General features: G+C 46.2%; 1 protein-coding gene across 2 annotated transcripts in view; it reads left to right on the top strand.

The window, feature by feature from the left end:
• The window catches only part of PHKA1 (phosphorylase kinase regulatory subunit alpha 1), a 2,290,600-nt gene that overhangs the window by 1,435,875 nt on the left and 833,002 nt on the right, over positions 1 to 21,723 (top strand). For both annotated transcript variants that reach the window (XM_069648650.1, XM_069648649.1), the window contains exons 20-21: positions 4,613 to 4,707; positions 5,560 to 5,699. In XM_069648650.1, the coding sequence (XP_069504751.1) occupies positions 4,613 to 4,707; positions 5,560 to 5,699 (235 nt within the window). The remainder of the gene's footprint in view (positions 1 to 4,612; positions 4,708 to 5,559; positions 5,700 to 21,723) is intronic.

Raw genomic sequence — 21,723 nt, 5'->3', positions numbered from 1 at the left:
AAAACACCATCGCCGACTCACTCAGCAGGGAGCTGCGCTCGTGCCACGAGTGGGAACTACGGCAGGATCTGGTGGATCGCCTCTTCCGACGGTGGGGCACACCCCAGATCGACCTGTTCGCGACGGCGACGAACACCAAGTGCCGGAGGTTCGCCAGCAGGTTTCCCCAGACGAGGAGCATGGGCGATGCTTTCTCGTTCCCCTGGGAGGGCCTGTTCCTCTACGCGTTCCCTCCCTTGCCTCTGCTAATCCGGCTCGTCAACCAGCTCAAGAGGTCACGGTGCAGGATGATCCTCGTCGCACCTGCGTGGCCGAGGCAGATATGGTTCCCGGACCTTCTGGACTTGTCGGCGTCCCCGCCAATCAAGCTGCCGGCGGACGCGGATCTACTCTCCAGGGAAGGAGGCGCCATCCTCCACCACGACCCGAAGTCGCTGAACTTGCAGGCCTGGCTCCTGCAGCGCTAGAGTTTGGAGGATACGACATACCGGCCGATTGCAGAGAGGTTCTTGCAAAGGCCAGGGCGTCCTCGACTCTTAAATGCTACGGACACAAATGGAAGAGGTTCTCTGTCTGGTGCCACGCACAGAAGATTAACCCTCTACGGATTACGGCTCCCCAAGTGCTGCCGTACCTGCTGACGCTGGCCAAAGCTGGTCTGGCACACGCGTCCATCAAGATTCATCTTGCTGCGATCTCCCGATACACCAGAACCACGGGCCGGACGTCCTTGTGGTCTCATCGTCTGGTGAAAGAGTTCATGAAGGGACTGTTCAGATCGTTCCCGCCGGTGAAGGCTCCGGCCCCGGCGTGGGAGCTCAACGTGGTGCTGACCAAACTCATGGGACCTCCGTTCGAGCCTCTGCACTCGGCCCCGTTGAAGTTTCTATCGTGGAAAACAGCTTTTCTCGTGGCCATCACCTCCGCACGACGAGTGGGAGAGATCCAGGCCCTTTCCTGCAAGGCCCCGTACTTGACTTTCCACGACACGAGGGTAGTGCTCAGGACGCACCCCTCCTTCATGCCCAAGGTACCGTCGGACTTTCATCTCAACGAACCCTTGGTGTTACCTGTGTTCTTCCCGTCGCCTTCGTCGCCGGCTGAGAGGACTTTGCACTCGCTGGATGTAGCTAGAGCGCTGAAGTTCTACGTGGACCGCACGAAAGGTTTTCGGAAGACGTCACAACTCTTTGTGAACTTTGGACCTGTCAATCAGGGGAAGGCTCTCTCGAAGGCTTCCATCTCCAGATGGCTCTCCGGCTGTATCATGTACTGTCACCGGTTGGCAAACCGACCGCTGCCTGGCCGTCCGAGAGCCCATTCCACCAGAGCGATCGCAGCTACCACGGCGTTCCTATCTGGTGTGCCCCTGCTGGACATATGCAGGGCTGCTACGTGGAGGTCGACGCACACCTTCACGAAATTCTACTGCGTCGACCGGGATTCCAGGGAGGAGTCCAGGGTCGGCCAAGCAGTGCTGCGCAACCTGTTCGCCTGAGGTGAGCCTGGTGAGGAGGTAAGATGCTTAATGTTGAGTTGATGTGATGCTTAATGTTGAGCCTTCTCCACCTCCCGTGGTTGTGCATGTGTGTACTGCTATGTATTCTTTATTCATGAGCATGTGAATCCATGCCAGACCCCATGCTGGAGAAGGAACAAGTTACTTACCTGTAACTGTTGTTCTCCAGCATGGGTCTGGCATGGATTCACATGCGAACCCTCCCGCCTACCCCTCTGCGGCTCTTCACTTGGTCATACTGCCACTTCACGTGCTTCCAAATCTGAAGATGGCTGCCAGAGGCGGTGCTTAGGTAGAGGGCAGTCATTGGCTGTGGTCAGTATGACGCAGAGACCAGTGATTGGTTATTACTACGAAAGACAGATCAGAAACGAAACTGATACTGGTTTTTTCTTTACCGAGGATTCCCAGCCTGACGACGGGGAATATTCATGAGCATGTGAATCCATGCCAGACCCATGCTGGAGAACAACAGTTACAGGTAAGTAACTTGTTCCATCACAAAAATATAATTTTTGACTCCACATGCTAAGAAAGACCACCTTCCTCTTTGAGATTACTAACACAATCGATTTGGCTAGAAGCTTGGTCATTTCCAATCTAGTCTCTTGCAGTGGCTTCTATTGGGGCCTCAACAAATCATCCAGTGAACTGGTACAAATCATCCCTAATCTTAGAGCTCTGTTGATCCTGCTCCTTGCATTCCTATTGCTTCAGTGCTCAAAACCTGAAAATGACTTTCTGCAGGCACTAAAAGCACACTTGAATCTTTGTTTCTAGTGCATAAATGTCACCAACATAAGTGGCCCAAGTATCTTGCTTCCCTCCTAACACCTTACCTTACCTTACCTAACACCTTACCCCAAAGCAACAACATTCAGATCAACCAACAAAAATATATAGAATTGTATGTGGGTGACTACCACCTACAGGGAAATAGTCCACCAACGGGTTCAAAGTCGCTCTCTTCTTTTATGACTCTTGATCCAGAGGTAGAATATTTCCACTTAGTTGATAGTCATCCATATATAATTTTATATTGTATATAGGTCTCTTTCTACCAGTTTCAGGTGTCTTAAAGGAATTGGTTGGGCTTTCCTCTTAGAATGCCATCACTGCTTGTATCAGCATGGCCTGGCCTGCTTACAGGTGTCAGCGGGGAGCGGCATGAGGAGCGATCAGACGGGCAGCAAAGTAAGTTAAGTGTGTGGTATGCATCACTGCATTGAAATGGAGAGTTGTGGGGTATTTGCAATGTGCAATAGTCAATGGAAGCCACATCCAACAAGCGCATCCCTTTAAAAGCACTCTAAGCAATTCATCATCTGTGCATCCAACTCACCTTCCAATTTAGAGCACCATCCCTGAAGACAGCACAATGGAATTAAAGTACCACAGGTTCAGTAGAAATTTGAAAAAATTGCTTTAAGAAAAAGCCGTCCCTACCTTTTCCTGAAAGCTTCTCTTCCTGTCATTACAATGTCATATCCTTGCCCATTTACCCATCAGCTTTGCTGGTGCCCTTAAACACCCCCACCCCTGAACACACACATACCCCATCCTTTTACCCTCACTGCCTCCACCTCACAAATTGACTTGCCCTCGAGGCCATGACCTTCCGCCTCTCTATACAAAACATATTCTGGAATTAATCTACCCAGAATGAATATTCATGTGCTGTAGCTTTAATTTGTTTACCTTATTTTATAATCGGAAAGTACTCCCTATGTACTGATTGAATAGCGCACTGTCATTTTATGCCCCTTTTGAGCCAATGTTTCTGTACCCCACCTTTCTTGCAAGTGATTCACACTATCCTGTATACAATTTGGTGCTATATGAAGCACAAACAAATAACGAAAGTAAAAATAAATTACATTTTATTTGCTCATCGTGCATATAAGGGGCTTATAGACTATTGCTAGGAGCACTTATTATAACGATCTGTCTATGAAAGGAAATGTGGCTATCAAACCGATTAGTCAGTGACCTTTAAGGAAACCTTTAGATTGATGGCCGCCTCACAAACCTTTCCTGCGCTCTGCATTTCACAATGAGAAAGTGGCCTGTTTTATTTATAAATATACAATCTTGGTGGATAACATAGCATTCATACATACATTGTTCAGGATAATTAACAATACATTTATAATAGCAACATAAATAAAGTATAGCATCATGCCTGTAATACACAGATGCACACCATCATTTTGATGAATCTTGTAAAGTTTATCACTCTTACATATTATTTATCAAGTAGATGCCTAAGTTTATGGAGCATATAAACAATTGTTGCGACAGTTTCAATATATTGTTTTAATGTAAACAAGAAATGTCATGACTACTAAGCAATGAGAGACTGAACTGTCGGAAGTAAGCCATACCCACACCTGGTCATCTAGGAAACTATTAGTCATCAAAGAATCTTTTCAACAGAGCGTTGTCACTAATTGGAATAAAAAGGGGGCAGTAAGGCAACATGTAAATCATTTGTTCTATTTGTTGTAACACCAGTGCAATGGATTCAGCAAATCGATGGAATGCAAATTCTGGGTTACAGCATTCTTGACTTGGGTAAAAGCAAAGGGTGAGGTACCTTTTTAAGAGAAATAGCTTTTGATCTAGTTTGAACCATCTTGTTTCAAAACCTTCATATCTTCTTTCTGCCCTGTAGGCTACAATATGCTATTCAATCGTATATGCGAGCACTGCAAAGATGGTCTGTTTTTCCATCTCTTCCTCCTAGTGTATTGCTTCCTTCACCCCGAGATTAGGTCTGCTGTACTCCTGGATATTCAGATTAGTAGAGTTTCTGTCACAACGTTTCTCTGGAGCCGGGCAGCATAACGTGGTTCAAGAATATGGTTGAAATGGGTGGTTTATGGCCCTCCAGCATAAGAAATCTGGCATGATGCGAAACATGAACCTAGTTACCCGACCCCACCTATACTGAAAGAATGTTCACTTTAACTTGACTGAAAATGTATTTGTGAGTAGTTTATAGTGTTTTTGCATTGTAACGTTGTTGTTAAATATGTACATATTTAGAGGAAGTTGCCTTTTAGCCTTCGTCATTTGTATTGTTTCTTGCAGATGTCCAAATGTACCTTCCAACAAAATTGTTTCAGTCTTCCCAACCTACACTTGACTTACTCGACTCAAAACATCTACCACTGGAACAGGTCCAGGTAATATAATATATCATTAACTCACATGTTCGTGAGCCGTGCAAAGTTAAGTCGTGCCTTTGGAATAGATGCTTTTAGTTTTCTCAACTATGTTGTGTATCTTGCTTTTCCCCACTAAGGTGCATATTAATATTACAGACAAAACCTATGACTAGGTAATCTCTCAGCAAGTCTTTAAAATAGCCTTCCTCTTAATTGCATTGTAGCTAAAACAGCAGCCTCAGAGGTCAGTTCCCCATTTGGGTTCAGATATGTCAAGCAATGTGAAAGATGATTGAGAGGTCCCCCTCTCTCTTCGTTGTACAGTGGAATCATTACCCAACTAACAATCTGCCTGCAGACAGTGAAACAGTCTTGAACTATGTTCGATTATAGCAGTTGTCTCATATAGTACTCATTCTTTGTTGTGTTTCTCTCACAAATGTGGTTTGGTCTCCACAAGACTCATTTGAATCCAAGAACCAGTGAGAGAGACCCGGGTTTAAGACTAGGGGTTATTCATGATACTCATCAAAATAACATTTTCTCCTGTGGTCCATACCAAAACATGAGGGAAAACTCCAATATTTCTTTTCAGATTAGATTTGTAATTGTATCATCAATTATTAAGAACATGTAAAATGTTGCATTAAAAAAAGAAATATTGTAGTAAAATAGAATTTCTTGCTTGTTTGAGCATGAGCCACAAGACAATAGGATATATGTAATATTTGAATACTACTTTGATTGCCATTTGTTGTATATGCTTACTTGAAAATCCTGATCTGCTCTTGTATTTGAAAGCTAGGGTCAAGAGAAATGTTTCTTTTCCTAGGCAAATTGTCACGTTAATTTATTTCTGATTGTTTGAAGGTACCAACGATCCATGCTGAGATGCACCTCCCAAAAGACGCTTCTGGCAATGTAGACTTCAAAGCCCTGGTTGGACAATTGAGAGAGTGCTCCAGTTTACAGGACCAGGCCGATATCTTGTATATCCTATATACTATGAAGTAGGACATTGCTTTTTTTTTTATATCTCCCTTCTAAGTGCTGTGATTTATTTATGAGAGAAATGTACTACATTTGTCAAAATAATCTGTTACTTCAATCCATTTTCTGTTTTTCAACTCAAGGGAATGATCTGGCATTTTCCTAATTGATTTTTTTCCACTTTAACATGTGTAGACGGCTAAGTCATAACTGTTTCTGGATCTTTACATACTAGTTGACAGAAACCAGGGAACATGTTATACTGCACTCTGCTGCTATTTGTATGGTCTCCAGGTGCTGTAGAGGATCTGAAAGATGCAGGCTTAGATGTGGTTAGTGGGGAGAAAGGAAAAAGCTAAATTGCTGTTGCATTGATGCATGTAGACCGTAAATACCCTGCGCTCCGTGTGTGGTTTATTTTACTAGTTCTGGGTCGAGAGAATAGAGGCATTTGTGTCAGAAGGGGGAGCCTCATGTGCCAAGGGTCCTAAGATGCATTGGCTGTAGTTTATAGTATGTAGGTTGGTTGTAGTGGTGCAGTGTTTGATGCCTTTGGGTGGGGATGTTCAATTGCCATCTGTGTGGCTTAGTTGCCATGTGTGTTGCGTGTTGGAATTTACAATTTCAGTGTGTTGGTCAGCTGAGCAGTCAAATACTTCATTGGTAAAGTGGGTGAGGAGCGCAGGCAATCCTCAACCCCCCATATAGAAAATCGTAACATGGCAGAAGGAAGCATGAAATTCATAGTGATCCATAAAAAAGACCAAACAAAGCACAATACTCTAGTGTCTTCCCTGCACGTACATCCACGTCAGCAGCCAGCTCCCGTTTCAGTTTCCCAATATCACCCCACCCCTTCATAACATTGTACGCCATGTGTAACACAATTCTGGGAATTGGAAGATGTGAAGAGGTGCTGTCTGGAGACTCTGCTCATTAACATAAGTACAGTTCTAAGGGCGGCATCAACCACTAGTTCATAGAAATGACTGCTTGAGATATGATAATGTCAGGCACCCAATTCACCTTTAGGATGTTGGTTGGTAGGCTGACAGCAGTCTCAAACATCACTTAAACGTGTTCAGGTGCTTGCTCAGTGGCCAGCTGTGACTTTTGCCCATCAGTGCAACTAACTACATTTGCCAGTTGATTTTATCTGGGTAAGGGCCGGAATCCATGGGCGCTGCTCCCAGAAGTCTACCCCGGTGTCTCCCAAAAGTCTTAAACTCAGTGCACACAGCCACAGCCCAGAATTACATTACCCCTCTCCCAATTAACACCTTTCACATGGTATTGAGGCAGCTCTGTAATTTCAGCATACAAAGGTTTGTTTCACAATGAGATGAAGAAAAAAGGTGGAGGGTGGATTCTTCCAGGACCCACAAAGCTGGCAGCACCACCCCTTGAACTAAAAGGGTTGATACAACTGCAGGAATTTGAAGTATACTGACTTTGAAAGAAAGGGGATTGAAGTAGGATGGGCATTCCATTGATACTGCAATAGCAAATGTATAGTATCTCCAGGCCCTTAACATGTATTGATCCAGAGCTCCTTGGAAAGCTTTGTGCAGGGGTTAAATAATGAACAATGGCAAAAGCAGGTATGCAGTATTCATCTTATTTTAGGGGCAGTGCTTCCAGAGATAGGGAGAGGCACTCACTCTGGGTGTAGCATACACACAAGGTGGGAACTGTCCCTACAGGAGGGGGTCCCTTGGAGCCAGGTTATTTGCTCTACAAAAGTTGGGGGCCTGCCTTTCTGCAGCAGGGTGGGGTTGACTGATCTGTACCCTTATCACTGGCTTGTGATCTGTTTAGATTCACATGCTTTGTGTAGTCCACCATCTAGTAGTTGGCTCGTAGGATAACATTAGTTTTTTCGATGCTGAATAATAGGGCATTGACAGGGGGTTCCTGTCACACTATCCCTATCCTATGTGTACAGGTACCGATGATCCCTCACACGTCGACATCCTCAGATTGTTTTTTCCCACCATCAGCTGGCAGCAAAGTTTGTTTGCAGAGAAGATTTTGGACGTCATTGCTCACGTGCTTGCTTGTTGGTTTATTGATTTGTATTGTGTGCCAAACCCGGGGGTATGTGGGCGCATTTGCACAGATTTACAAGTTAACTTTAGGCGCAATAGTCATTGCAGTTGAGTAAGTTACAAAACATTACAGTTGATTTAAAAAAATAAGAACAGATAGTATTTACAACATAATACAATAAAGATTGCCAACGCTATCAGCTAAGGAAAGTCTTCATTCTATTAAAGGCAAGGAGGCGAGCATTATGCTTTTCTTTCTTTTAATTCTGCCATACCAGCACTTCAACTTAACTTTAACTTTTTTTTTTTCGATATTCCATCAGAAAAACAAAAGAATCAAATAAAGTTACAAGATTCATTTCCTTGAACAACTTGAAATGAGTTCCAGAACTACAACTCCCATCCCCCTGAGGCCTTCTGTAGTCCTGACCTCTGTCCTTGCACCAATCAGTGTCCAGCTCGGGGTATAAACTCTCTCACCCCTAGGTACTTTCATCTTTCTTTTGCCATGATCACTCAATCCCATAAGCATCCAGAACGTGTCCAAGCTACTCCATCAACTGTGCTTTGATCCGGAACTGGCACGGCCCAACGTGGACAACTTGCCAACGAATCACTGACGCGCTTCCCAACTTGCTCATGACGTCTTCTGCTAGTCTCCTGTGAGAACAGAGAATATCACGTGAGGGTGGGAAACAAATATCAATACTACAACTGCATCACAATTATTAGTTAATTTTAGCAGTAATGGGAGGGATATAATGCTCGCCTCCTTGTCTTTAATAGAATAAAGACTTTCCTAGCTGATAGCGTTGGCAATCTTTATTCTATGACAAAACAGGAGGCCAGCATTATGTTTGTTCAAAGCTTGTCAAGACTCTGCTTGGTATATCGGAAATCGGTTTGAAATAAAAAGTCTTAAAGGTGGTTTCAGAAGACCAATCTGCAGACTTCATAATATCTTGTAATGAGACACCCGTCACGAAAGCTCTAGAAGCCATTGCCCCTCTAGTGGAATGGGCCCCAAACAAGGATAAATCTATACCTGCCCATTGCATGACTTCCCTCACCCATCTCGCAATGGTTGCTGTCGCTACTGCATGATGAGGCTTCCTACGCGCTATAAGTAACTGGGTCACACCGCGCGGTCTAAACTGCGCTGTCGCTGCTTCATAATCTTTGATACACTGCGCGATGCATAACTTCTTATTCTCAGTAAAATATGGGTAGGAAATTACTCTGGAATCCGTTTTAGTCCTTTTAGCGATATTAAACGCCACTCCCTCCGGATAGAAAATGTTTCTATCAATCTCCAACGCTTTCACGTCTGAGACTCTCTGACATGCTATCAAACATAAAAGCATCGCTAATTTGCCCGACAACTGCGAACGGGACAGGACGTCATTCTCTGGCCACCTGAGAAACAATTGGAAGACATCCCTGACGTCCCATAAGACTGCGTATTTTGGCTCTGGCGGCCTCCTCAATTTCATACCTTTGAGGAGACGCAGTACTGCCGCGTGCTCACCTACTGGATTCCCTTCTACTGTGCTGTGTATTGCTGAAATGGCAGATCTGTAGACTCCGATAGTCCTATAGGCGCCTCCTTCCTGAAATTTCGAAGCTAAAAAATGTAGGATGTTCACTAGAGGTGCTGAAATGGGATCCACTGTGTTCTGTACACCATTTCGCCCAACTGTTCCAAGCTGTGTTATAGCTCCTGATGGTGGAAGGCGCCCAGGAATCTCGGATACAATCTGCAGCGAGTTCCGAAATTCCTGGCAAGTTCCATCTCCTCCTGAAACCCTGCAGGCAATCAGCTGCAGGGAGCCCGCTTCTATCAGCGGGTGGGTCCTGCCGGACGGGTCGAGTAGAAGGTCCGGGGCGTTCGGAACTATCCTCGGAAAATCCGTAGAAAGTTCCATCGGTACTGGAAACCAAGCCTGTGTCCTCCAACAGGGTAATGCTATCACCACCTCTACTTTGTCTCTGTGGACTTTCGCCAGCGCTCTCGCGATCATTGCAAATGGCAGGAAGGCATCTGTACCTACTGCTCCCGGGTCTATGCTCCAACTGAAGTACTTCTGCGTCTGCGCATTCAGCCTGGACGCAAATAGATCTATGTCTAAGGATCCCCAAGTTTGCTGGATGCGCTGGAATATCAGAGGATGCAGTTTCCAGTCGCTGGAGTCTACAAGATATCAAGAATTCCAGTCTGCTATGCAGTTCTGGCTCCCTGGGAGGTATTCTGCGGTCACTGTAGCGTTGTTCTGGAGACAAAAATGCCAGAAGTCCTTTGCGAGTTCCGCTAACATTCTGGATTTTGTTCCACCTAACTTGTTGATGTAGCGGACCGCTGAGATGTTGTCCATCTTGAGCAGAACACAACATCTTACTCTGTCCTTCGTGAAGGCCTGAACTGCGAAGGAGCCTGCTAGAAGCTCGAGGCAGTTTATATGGAGACGTAACTCCTCGTCGGACCATCTCTCTCCTGTCTGAATGTGTTCGCATCTCGCCCCCCAACCTGACCTGCTTGCGTCTGATTCTATGACCAGTTCCGGGACATCCCCGAAGATCGCTCGACCGTTCCAGGCCTCCATGTACTCTAGCCACCAATGTAGCTCTGACATGGCTTCTTGATCTAAGTCGACTTGCTGATGGTACTGCAAACCTCCGTGAAGATGTTTGATCTTCAGTCTCTGCAAAGCCCGGTAGTGCAAGGGACCGGGGAAAATAGCTTGAATGGAAGCTGCTAACAGGCCCACTATCTGGCTAGATTCCGAAGCTAAATAGAGCGTTTCGCTATCACTGCTCTGAGCTCCTTCTTTATGGCTCTCACTTTGTGTCCTGGGAGCTCTAGAATTGCTCTCACCGTGTCCACCGTGAAGCCTAAAAACTCTAATCTCTGCACCGGAGCTAAATGGGACTTTTCCAAATTCACCAAAAATCCCAGAGATGATAGGAGCTTGAATATCCACTGAACTTCTCTCGTGAGATTCTCTTTGCTGGATCCCATTACTAGAATATCGTCCAGATAGATAATCATCCGAATGCCTCTTTCCCTGATAGCTGCAGTCGTCGGCTTCATTACCTTCGTGAAGGCCCATGGTGCTGAGGCCAGCCCGAATGGCAGGCACGTAAACCGCCAGATCTCCCCTTTCCAGCGGAACTGCAGAAATTTCCGAAAGGCTGTTGCTATCGGAATCGCTAGGTACGCGTCTTTGAGGTCTAGTCGCGCTAACCAATCTCCTGCGCGCAACAGGTCTCGGAGGAGGTGTATACCCTCCATCTTGAAATGGTTGTACTCCAACCAGACGTTCAACTCTTTTAGGTTTATGACTGGGCGAATCTTTTCCCCCCTGTGCACAAGAAACATGTTGCTGATGAAAACTTGTCCCTCTGTGACCTCCCGCTCTATCGCATTCTTCTCCACTAATTTGCTCAATTCGCTGTGCAATAGTACCTTTTCGTCTTGCGACATGTAAATGGGGGCCGGTACTGCGTTCTGCTTTGGCACGCCTACGGAATCTAGGGGAAGACCCTCTATCGCCCTTAAAAACCAAGCATCGCTTGATAAAGCTTGCCACACCTTCAGCAAATGGAGGGTTCTGCCTCCGATAGGAATCCTTGGTGTACTCACCGCCTGCTGTACTGGGCTGACGGAATGAACCTCTTCCTCTGCGGCCCCTTGTGTGTCTTCCTCTGGCTGGGAAAAAGGAGTCTTGTTGACGGCCTTCCCAATACTGCGCGCGTGGACCTTGAGGTTGTCTCTGATAGTTATAGCGACCGGACGAGTTACCTCTGAAGCGTCCGGTCCCTGCAAAAACACGTCCAGGGAAAATCTTTTTTTATAGAATTCTGGGCTTTTTCAAGCACTGTATATGTACCAACAAATTGGGCCATCTCTTTCGCAAAGGCTTCTCCGAAAAGAAGGCCTTTGGCGCCCTCCCCGGCCTCATATGTGGCTAGGTCACTAAGTTTCTTGTCAATTTTAAGGAGGACACCCCTCCTTCTCTCCGAAGAGAGGGTGCAGTTGACGTTACCCAGTAGGCAAATCGCCCTTTGTGCCCAGTTCGCTAGTGCTTGATTATCAACTGGAACACCAGTGTCCTTTTGACTTTTCGACTAAGTCCATTATTTTGGCTAATGGACCTGCTAGGTCCAGAAGCTTGTCCTGGCATCCCTTCCAGGCGCAATCGACTCCTTTTCGGATGTCATTTGCAGACTTGGTTACTCGGGTCCAATTCTGGAGTGTCCGTTAGCTTGCATGGCAGCTCGGGTCTTGGACATTCAGCACGCATGCGGGATCTAACCTCCCTGTCCAGTGGTTTCCGGATGTGCTGCGCCATGTACAGTGCCACTCTGGGGGAGGGCATCCATTCGGAAGACCTCGGGTGCCTGATGGTCTCCGGATCAAACATATCAAGAATGTTCTCTTCCTCATCGGGAGCTTCTTGTGGGAAGTGTTGAATGGGCTGAAGAATTTCTTCTTCTTCCTCTTCGCCGCCTTGATCGTCGGGGGTGTATCCCTCTTATACTCCCCTGAATTATTCACCCCTGGGGCAGGGGGTCTGTTGTGGCTGTCCGACCTCTGTGCTAGAGGCTGCACCCCCTGAGAGACCGCCTGCGACAGCGAATCCCCCAGCACCCTCTTGAAACTGAGGGATAAGTCTGAATCTTGCCAGGTGGGCTCCTCCTCCCACTCTTTTTCACTCCACTCTGGAGAAGTGGACTGAGAATCCACAGGGTGCGACGAATGAGCCATGAAAACTGTGTCAGCAGAGCTGACTTTCTGGGAATCGGCTTAAAGGAGGCTCCAGCAGAGATCAATCCACTGTATGCTTTCTAGCTCCTGCGACTGCACATTCTCCTCCTCTTTTTTTTTTCTTTTCTCTTTTGTGCCCTGTATCACTGACAGGTCGTCGCTTCTCTCATATTTCTAAAATTATTATTTTTTTTTTCACCTCTCCCACAAGTGTCCGCACGTCCCGCCGCTTCGTTTAGCTAATATTTAATGCGAAACGAGCGTTGGGAGACGTGCATGCCGGGAAGACTCTGCGGCGCTGCTGGGTCTCGGCACTCACCGAATTCGGAGGCGCGAGACGTCCCTGTGCATGCGCCTAGCGACGGGCGCCGCCGCTAGTGAGGGCTCCTGAGGGAAACGGCGCAAGCGGGAACGCTACCTTGAGGAGAACGGGGCGGCTGCCTAAAGCGAGCGGCTTTGCCCGCGGCTCCGCCCCGTCTCAACTCCGTGTACGGCGGACAAACGCCTACGCGTGCGCGCGCACTGGCAACAGCGCTGCATCGGAAATGTATTGCACAGAAAACATAAACTTACAAAGGATATCTATCCCTGTCTATACACCCTGTGGGCGCTTCTACATTCTAATAATATACACACACATAAAACAGTACTCATCTGTCGTATGGCAGCCAAAAGAAAGAGGAAAGTACCTAGGGGTGAGAGAGTTTATACCCCGAGCTGGACACTGATTGGTGCAAGGACAGAGGTTAGGACTACAGAAGGCCTCAGGGGGATGGGAGTTGTAGTTCTGGAACTCATTTCAAGTTGTTCAAGGAAATGAATCTTGTAACTTTATTTGATTCTTTAGTTTTTCTGATGGAATATCGAAAAACAAAATAAAAGTTAAAGTTAAGTTGAAGTGCTGGTATGGCAGAATTAAAAGAAAGAAAAACATAATGCGAGCCTCCTGTCTTGTCATAGAATGGATAAAGCAATGTAGATACAAAGTAGTATCATATAGGTCGGTGGCTGTGGTTACAGTACTAAGGAGTCAGAAAACTGCAGTTGGCAAGCATGGAGATTCCAGGTATGTCAGATGTCGTTGGATACAAGCCAGTTTATGGTGTTTCACCTGAAGTCAGAGAAGGGTTTATCTACTCTCAATGAGGGAGGGAGGGCGTTCCAGAGCTGCCCCGCCCTGATAGGGAAACTGCCCCCACCCCATGCTCCCCCCTGCCTTTTTTAGTTTGAATCTGGGGACGACCAGACAGAATTAATTAGCTGTCCTAGTAGGGCTTAAGGTGTTTTTTTGACAATTCTCACTGAAAGGTGACATGGCGCAGCACCATTGAGGCACTTGTGGGTTAAGGAGACAGTTTTGAGCGTAATTTTGTCATTGGTGGAGAGCCATTTGTTTTATCTCCTCTGCTCCAATATGTGCTCCCTCTTGGGAATGCCACATGCTGGTCTGAGCGCATTGTTTTGGAGAATTTGGATTTTCTTAACAGTGTAGTTACTAGCGCCTAGGTACAGTGTATTACAGTAATCCAACTTGGATCAGATGAGGGCTCTCGCTAGAATAATGCAGCTTTCTTTGGAAAGAAAGAGTTTGCAGGCCCTGATCAGCTTACATGTATATGCTGTAGAGGAGGCCATGGCGTTTACTTGTTTATTTAGTGTGAGTGTTGAGTCGAGGTAAAGCCAAGAGTTTTTACCTCTTTTAATACTTTGATAATGTTCCCGTTGATATTAAAGGAAGAGTATTTTATGCTAAGTTTGCTCAGATTGGCTACAGAACAGAGTATTAGAAGCTCTGTTTTATCGCCATTCAGAAATAGTCCGTGGGCGGCCATCCGTGCGTGAATGATTATGTAACTTCTGTTCACTAAGGCCATATCCTTGTAGTCACCAGTCAGGGGTAAGAGGATCTGGGTGTCATCTGCATAGTTAGTGAAGGTGACACCCAGATGGTCCAAGTCGTCAAACAGGGGTTTTGTAAAAATATTATACATTGTTGGTGAGACACTGGAGCCTTGTGGCACACTGCAGGTTATTGGACTAGGGTTGGCTGCATCTAGGGTAGAAAAGACTCTCATGATCCTATTGTTCAAGAAGGATTTATTCCACGTAATGGCATCCTGTGAAAAGTGAGCAACTGAGGCAAGATGTTGACATAGTACTTCGTGGTCCACCAGATCGAAGGCGGCCAATAGATTGAGGAGTAATGGGGCCACTTTCCCATTGTCCTTGAGTTCATCGATCTGGGTCTTAAGATCTAGCGTAGCCATTTCCGTGTCATGTTGTGGCCTAAAGCCAGATTGGCGGACTCCTAGTAGGTGGTTAGTCTCTACATATTCCTGTATCTGGATATAGGCGGCTTTGTCCAATATTTTAATAAGAAATGGAACGGTGGTAATCAGCCTGTAACTAGTGGTAATGGTGAGGTCCAGGGATTGTTTTCTTTAGGAGGGATAGAACCCATGACTCCTTTAAGTTTCCAGTGACAGTCCCGGATGATAATGATGCATTAATTAATTTAGAAATAAAAGGTGCCTTATCTCTGACGGCATCTTTCATTATCTGAGATGGGCAACTATCTCCCTGACATCTTGATGGTTTACGGGAGGCAATCATTTTTTCAACCTCATGGATAGAAACTTGAGAGAATCTGAAGCTTTGAGGAGGTTTAGTAGATGGGGTCGGCAAGGTGGCTTGATTGATTATAGTGGGTAGATTGGATCTTTTGTCCGCAATCTTTTTCTGGAGAAGGGAGATTTTATTTGTTAGAGCATTCTGGATGTTAGTACACCATAATTTGTCCTTCAAGAATTTGTTTGCGGTATGGAAGCTTGCAATTCTCTTAGGATAGTGTACAGTTTTTTTGAACTTGAACTGGCTTTGTGAATCCTGTCGTTATAGGTTTCCTGTTTAGTGCGTATTATTTCTTTTTTTATAGAAGGCAATGCAGTTGTTTTGGTTTGTTTTCCTCTGTAGGTAGATGTCGCAAGAGGACTTCCAACTTCCTTTTTTAGGCTCTCAGGGATTTTAGTTGAGGCGTGAACCAAGTGTTTAGGTGAGTTCTTGGTTTACTATTTTGTATTTTAAGTGGGGCAATAGCATCTAGCGCTTCAGTCATGGAGGCATTGTAGGCATCTACTAGTGTATCTGGTCAGAAGAATCCAACAGCATGTTAAGTTCAGGGATCACGTATGGTAAGATCTTGAATGCTGTGATATTTCTTTTATTTCTATTGGGGAATGGTGGAGCTAAAAGGTTGGCCTTAGCAGAAGGGGAATTGACTAGAAGGGTAATGGCCAGAGGACAAATTTGCAAACGTTTTTGCAAATTTCATCATTGAAGTACAGTCGGGCGAAGAATCATCCTTACTGGACACAACTGCGACTCAATGAGGCATACAGTAGGGCGAGTGGGTGGGCATAGTTATTTGCTTTAATATACGTCAAGCCTAGAGAATGTCTTTGTCCCTTTTAGTTCATTTCACTTGACTAGCTTTGATTCCCAGAGGCCAACATGGAGAATACACAATTGAAGTTATGCCCAAGGTGTAACTCCAAAGTTCCCTGGAGAGATGCACACAGATAAGCGAACAATTGTCTCTCAAGGGCCCACGCCAAAGACTGCTGCCAGGCGTGCCTAAAATGGAAGCTGAAGACTCTTCAGGAGATCAATTAGAAGAGCTGGTCATCACAGGCCATCCAGGCGGAGTAGATGTCTAAAAGCCAGTCAAGGCTTCAGACTGCTCGACCTTAGGGTGAGTTATGGACAAGAACCTTCCAAGGAAAGAAATGACACACCCTCAAAAAGGAAAAGAAGCCCTATACATAGTGAAACGCCTACAAAAATCTCGAGGACTAATGTTCAACAACGTATTCACCAAGGTCCTTTGTCAGACCAGGAATATTTGGATGACACTGGCGATACTGATTCACATTATAAATGCCAGGACATCGACCCCTAACACTATGTTAATACCTTTTCCAGATGAGGTTGTCCCATCAGTTACTTCATTGCTACCTGAGGATAACTTTCAGTACTCGGACCTTCTACAGAGAGAAGCTAAGCAAGTCATATTTTTACTGAGGAACCAGATGAGGATGCAGATTCTATAGAAGACTTTCTGGAAGATGGTATCCCACTGTATTCCTCTGCTGAAAGCAATTAAGAAGGGTATTACTCCCTCTCTATCCAAACAATTCTCTGCCAAAGCAGTTAACCAAAGAGTGTAGAAAAAATACCAAAGGGCAACTGGCACCAGACTTACTAGTCGTTACAGCAGCTTTAGAGAGGGGCAATGCTCCAATGTCTGCTATGGATTTTCCACCTGACAAAGAAAGCAGACTCCTATAAATCTTTGGATGTAAGGCAGCTGCCTCAGCAGCATATATTTTAAGAATTGCTACTTGCACAGCTCTAATAATACAATAGGGCACAGTGGGACAATATAGAGGAGCTCAAAAAGCAGATATCAAACGAGTCAGCTTTTTGACAGCTAATGCCTTTATCAAAATGACATGGCAAAAACAGCAGGACGGCGGGTCGCAGGGGCAACTGTCATAAAATGTTGTTCAGAGCATCAGGCTTTAAGTCAGAGACTTAGGCAGCCCTACTATATAAACCTGCACAGGAAACAGCACCTTTTGGTAGGACAGTAAAGAAACACTAGAAAAACCCCAAATAACACCAGATTAAAGACACTAAGTCAGATGTCAGGGAGGTCCTCCCAAACACAAACTAACCAACCTTCCTTTCGCCTCAATACATATTCACAGCCAGAAACCCAGCTCCAACAGTCTCAAGAAAGCGGCTGGTATGCTGTGTAAGGAAGGCATGTTATCAACAGCAAGACAGATACAAGTGACCACAATTCAAGGGTGTTAATTAAACTTTCACAAGGTTTAGATTAACGCCCATCTAAACCTAAATATACAGATGGGAGCAACCTATGACCCTCAAAAAATAATAATGCAGTTCTAGTGGAGTCTTGTCAAATTAAAAGGGCTTATACTAAAATAAAACTATCCTTACTACTAATTTACAAATAATGTGGGGTAATGTTCATAAGAAAGAAGTGTACGAAAAATGATAAGTCAGGATGTTTAAGCCTTTAGCCTCCCTTCCCCACGTTTTCAGCACGGGACAAGGCATTTCACTCAAGCAAAGCATACACTCTGGCTTCTTCGGCACGAGGATACAGTTCCATTTACACAGTTCAAGACCTTCTGAGTCCAAGCCTCATTACTTTTTGCAAGTCTCTTGACTCATAGGGCCTGCTGTACAAAAACAATACGTAGACATTCTTTTCCTTTCACCTGTATTCAAGTTGGGTGTTCACCCTGGATCCCCCTCAGCCAGGCTCAGATCCTTTTCAAATTAAATGTTCCAAGTTTGATCCGTCTCTCCTGGGCACATATCCCTTTTCACACCAGTGTCAAAGAATTCTTTTTTGGGTGACTCAAGGTTCACCCCAGATCCCCCTCGACCAGGCTCATATCCCTTACTCTGCGCTCAATTAGTCTCCCTCAGCCGGGCTCGGACCAATTGTGATGTACCGCATATTATCGAAGACTTTCGAATGTGCACAGGGTTTAGCTTGGCCCGTTGCATGACCACATCAATCTCAATATTCCTTTTACTCACACGCGGCATCAGTTGGAAACAGAACAGAGACATTCGAAGGAGCACCCACGTGGTGCCGGACCACTCTGTGTATGGTATCTTTTCTTTTCATCCCAAAGTTCAATTATAAAGTTCAAATTATATCTGCGCCACTCTCTGCAAATGCTTCACACACTGTTCTCTTTGTACAATGTTGCCACTTGCAACCTTGGTTCAAAACGCAAGCAGGTTTGGTATCAGTCTCTCCGACTCACTGGCTGTACTGTCTTCTCTGATGCCGCTTTGCTGTAGGAGTCAAGGACCGTACCACAGCGGCAATTCCTCCTCCCACTTTTGTTATCAACGCAGCAGAAACCTGTGTACCTCCGACACACTGTGCAGGGTCGATCAGCCTTAGTTCCTGGTCTTCGTTTTCTTACTTTCCAAGGATAATGAAAGTAACAGTCTTTGGAAGTCTCGGGTACTTCCCTCCTTGTGACTCTGGTCTCGCCGTCTTTCTCCTTGTACTAAACTGCCATCTTGGAACTGCTGTTTCCTCGTGTGGTTTGCCTTGCTTAGAGTGTGCTTTCGTGCTCCGTCTTTTATCAGTGTGGGGAAGTGGGATAGAAGTCACGTGTATCTAATAACCTGTAATTGCCTGACCTTGCCTGTCCATTGTGTTGGGACATATCAGGTATACGGCTCCGGTGTTAGTCCGTCGTCGCTTGCAGTGAATTGTCCATGAGAAAGTGTGTCTGAAGAGGGTGAGGGGGGTTGAATTCCTAGGTATTATTAAGAAGGGGATACCATGTCTCACCCTCCGGTGTCCCACTTCCCACTTTCCGAGAACCCCCCCCCCATCCAGATGAACCTCTGGCACTCATCCACCCCCTTGGAGCTGGATCCAAAAGCGATGGCCGTCTCCTGGCCACCTGGATGACAGGTCCCTGGGGACTAGCGGGTGAGACCCCTCCAGGTTTGTCACAGCTGACAACACCAGTTTCACTCATCCACTTCTAGACAACAGTGTAGGGGAAATCCCAGGGTAAGATGACAAAACTCCAGGGGGGCGTCCTCTGCCGTTAATCGATGACTCCATCTTTCAAGTCTTCTCCTATGTCACCCCCATGAGGGATCACATTACTTCATTCACCCATGCATGGAAGGGGATAACATCAGATAAAACGGTGGGTCTGCCGTTTGGTGCATGGTAGTAAGATCTACAGAGGTTGTCCATGGCTGAAAACTAGTGTGTGGCTCATATGTATGGGAGATGGAACACTAGAATTTGACGAAACTGTCGTGGCCTGGAATTTACTTATAGAGTCCCTGTTTTTCCCTTCCAATGACATCCCTCCCTGAACACTGGAGCTCTACGAATGTGGCTACATGTGGTTGGTTATTCTCGGGATGGGTTGGGGCCTTGTTGTGTTAATGTAAAGGGGGCGGGGCATGCACAGAATGAAACCGGGTATCTGATGAGCATACAAGTTGGCTGGGAAAGGATGTTTTATAAGAGGGATACATACTATCTGTGAATGGTGGAGGGCAAACTGTTTGGTTTTTGTATTTTGTCATGTTTTCTATGCCTTACACAGAATGGCGTAATTCTGTTTACTGAATGTGTTCCATGCTTACTGTTTGTGTACTATTATGAAATCAATAAAACATTATTACAAAAATAAAATCATCAGTGGGTGCTCGACACAGCCACAAAGGATTAATGTGTAGAGCTGGAAGGAACTCTTCACGACCTGCCACCATGCAACAGAACAATACCACAAGATCAGCAAGAACTGTTACTGAAGGAAATCGAGGTGTTCAGCTCAAGGGTGCCATTAAAAAAAGTCTGTGCAAAATGGGTAAACAATGGTCTTTACTCTTTAGGACAAGTCAAAAATACCAGTGCTAGACCAGAGACCAGCAAACATAGATGTAAAACCACAAAAATTCATAATGACAATGCTGAAAGAGATCATTCCACTTCTAACAAAAGGCATATTCATGACCACACAAGACGTGAAAGATGAATACTTTAATTTTTCATTTTTCAATGAACCCTGCACACATAACATATCTAAGATTCAAGGTAGGGAAATTTCACTACCAGTTATGGGTGCTTCCTTTTGGAATAGTGTCGGCAACCCACCTGCGCAGGAATCGTACATATCCCTGTGTACCCATATCTGGACGTTTTGCTCGTTGCAGGAGAACCACACACAGACTGCTTGCTCAACACGCAAAAATGGTGGATCTACTTTTCAAACTTGGCTTCACCGTAAACGAAACAAAATCAAAGCTGGTCCCATCCCAGAACAAAAACATTCCTGGTTGCCATTATAGAATCGAAAAAAGCTATTGCTTACCTGTCCATGGAAAGAGTACAAGCTTTTCTGTAACTAATTGCTCAGAGGTTTGCCGAAGTGACTCCCTGCAGCAATGAAGCAGTGGCTGCCCTCTTTCCAGTGCTCCGGAGGGTCGGGGCATGCTAGAGCACGAACTGGCCCCTGTGTGGCACAGAAAAGGAGACCTTAATTGGCCGCATGAGAGGGACGTGCAGAGTAGCGCTGACGGCAGCAAACGAGGGAGCACAACAAGGCAGCCATGAGATGGCAGCGATGCAGGAGGCATGGCCAGCGGTGCCTGGTGAAGATAGAGTGGGGGACACCCAGTGCACACTGCGGCCTGGGGAGGGTGGGTCTGCTACGCTCAGCCTGGGAGCCGGGTGTGTGATCCTGGCCATTGGCGGACAAGGCATCCTACAGCAGGAGCTGACAGGCAGCATCAACAGGGGCCAGGACTGTGTAACGGTGACCCGGGAGGAGTTGGTGCCGGCCTGCATGAAGCACCGCAGGGCTGGGACACCCGAGAAGTAGAGGCCAGCGGCCGCCATCTTGCCCTCACCCCACCTGGGCCGGGTTTCGCCAGAGGACGAACCGGCCTGTAAGACAGTTGTGAGGAGGCACGCATTGGTCCTGCGGGAGGGCCGACATGTGGGATAACTGCAGGAAGGGAGCAGGAAGGCACTGAGAAGAGGCTGAAGGAAGTTAATAGCCCAGGTGCCTGGCTTTGTGGCACCTGGTGTCCAGCGTTGCACTACCTGGCATGGGAGGAGTGTGCAGGCACCTGGTGACAGTGTTACACCCCGCCGGGCGTCCTGCAAGTCAGGTGTACTGGGCCTGGTGCACCGGCTCCACTGGCAGTGGGTTGAACAATTGCGAGTAGAGGCCTGCGGCGGGGGCATTGAATGGGATGTGGAGTCCCCCAGAATTGCAGCTCTGATGGGAGAAGCCCATACTTACTGGAAGGTGGTGCGGGACAACAGACCAGCCAGTGGGAAGGAGGACAAAGTGAAGTGGGAGTCTACTCAAGGCCATCCTGTAAGGGCATAGGACAGCCTGTTACATTATGTTACCATCATTTGTAACACGTATGGTCACCCAAGAGCATCATTGCGCGAAGGACACAGCCGGCAGAGAGCTTAAGGACCTAAAACAGTAAATCTTTCAGAAGATGACTGAATTGAAGATGGTTCTCCACCTGCCTAAGAGCAACAGGCAGATTATTCCAAATTCTGCCCGCCACCACTGAAAACGCACAGCCAACCATTCTGATTCGACGTACTGAGCCTGAGGC

This window comes from Ambystoma mexicanum, chromosome 2q, assembly GCF_040938575.1.
Source record: "Ambystoma mexicanum isolate Mex_15411 chromosome 2q, UKY_AmexF1_1, whole genome shotgun sequence".
NCBI classification, from domain to species: Eukaryota; Metazoa; Chordata; class Amphibia; order Caudata; family Ambystomatidae; genus Ambystoma; species Ambystoma mexicanum.
The sequence above is the reverse complement of the archived record's forward strand: the minus strand, read 5'-3'. Positions and strand labels throughout refer to the sequence as shown.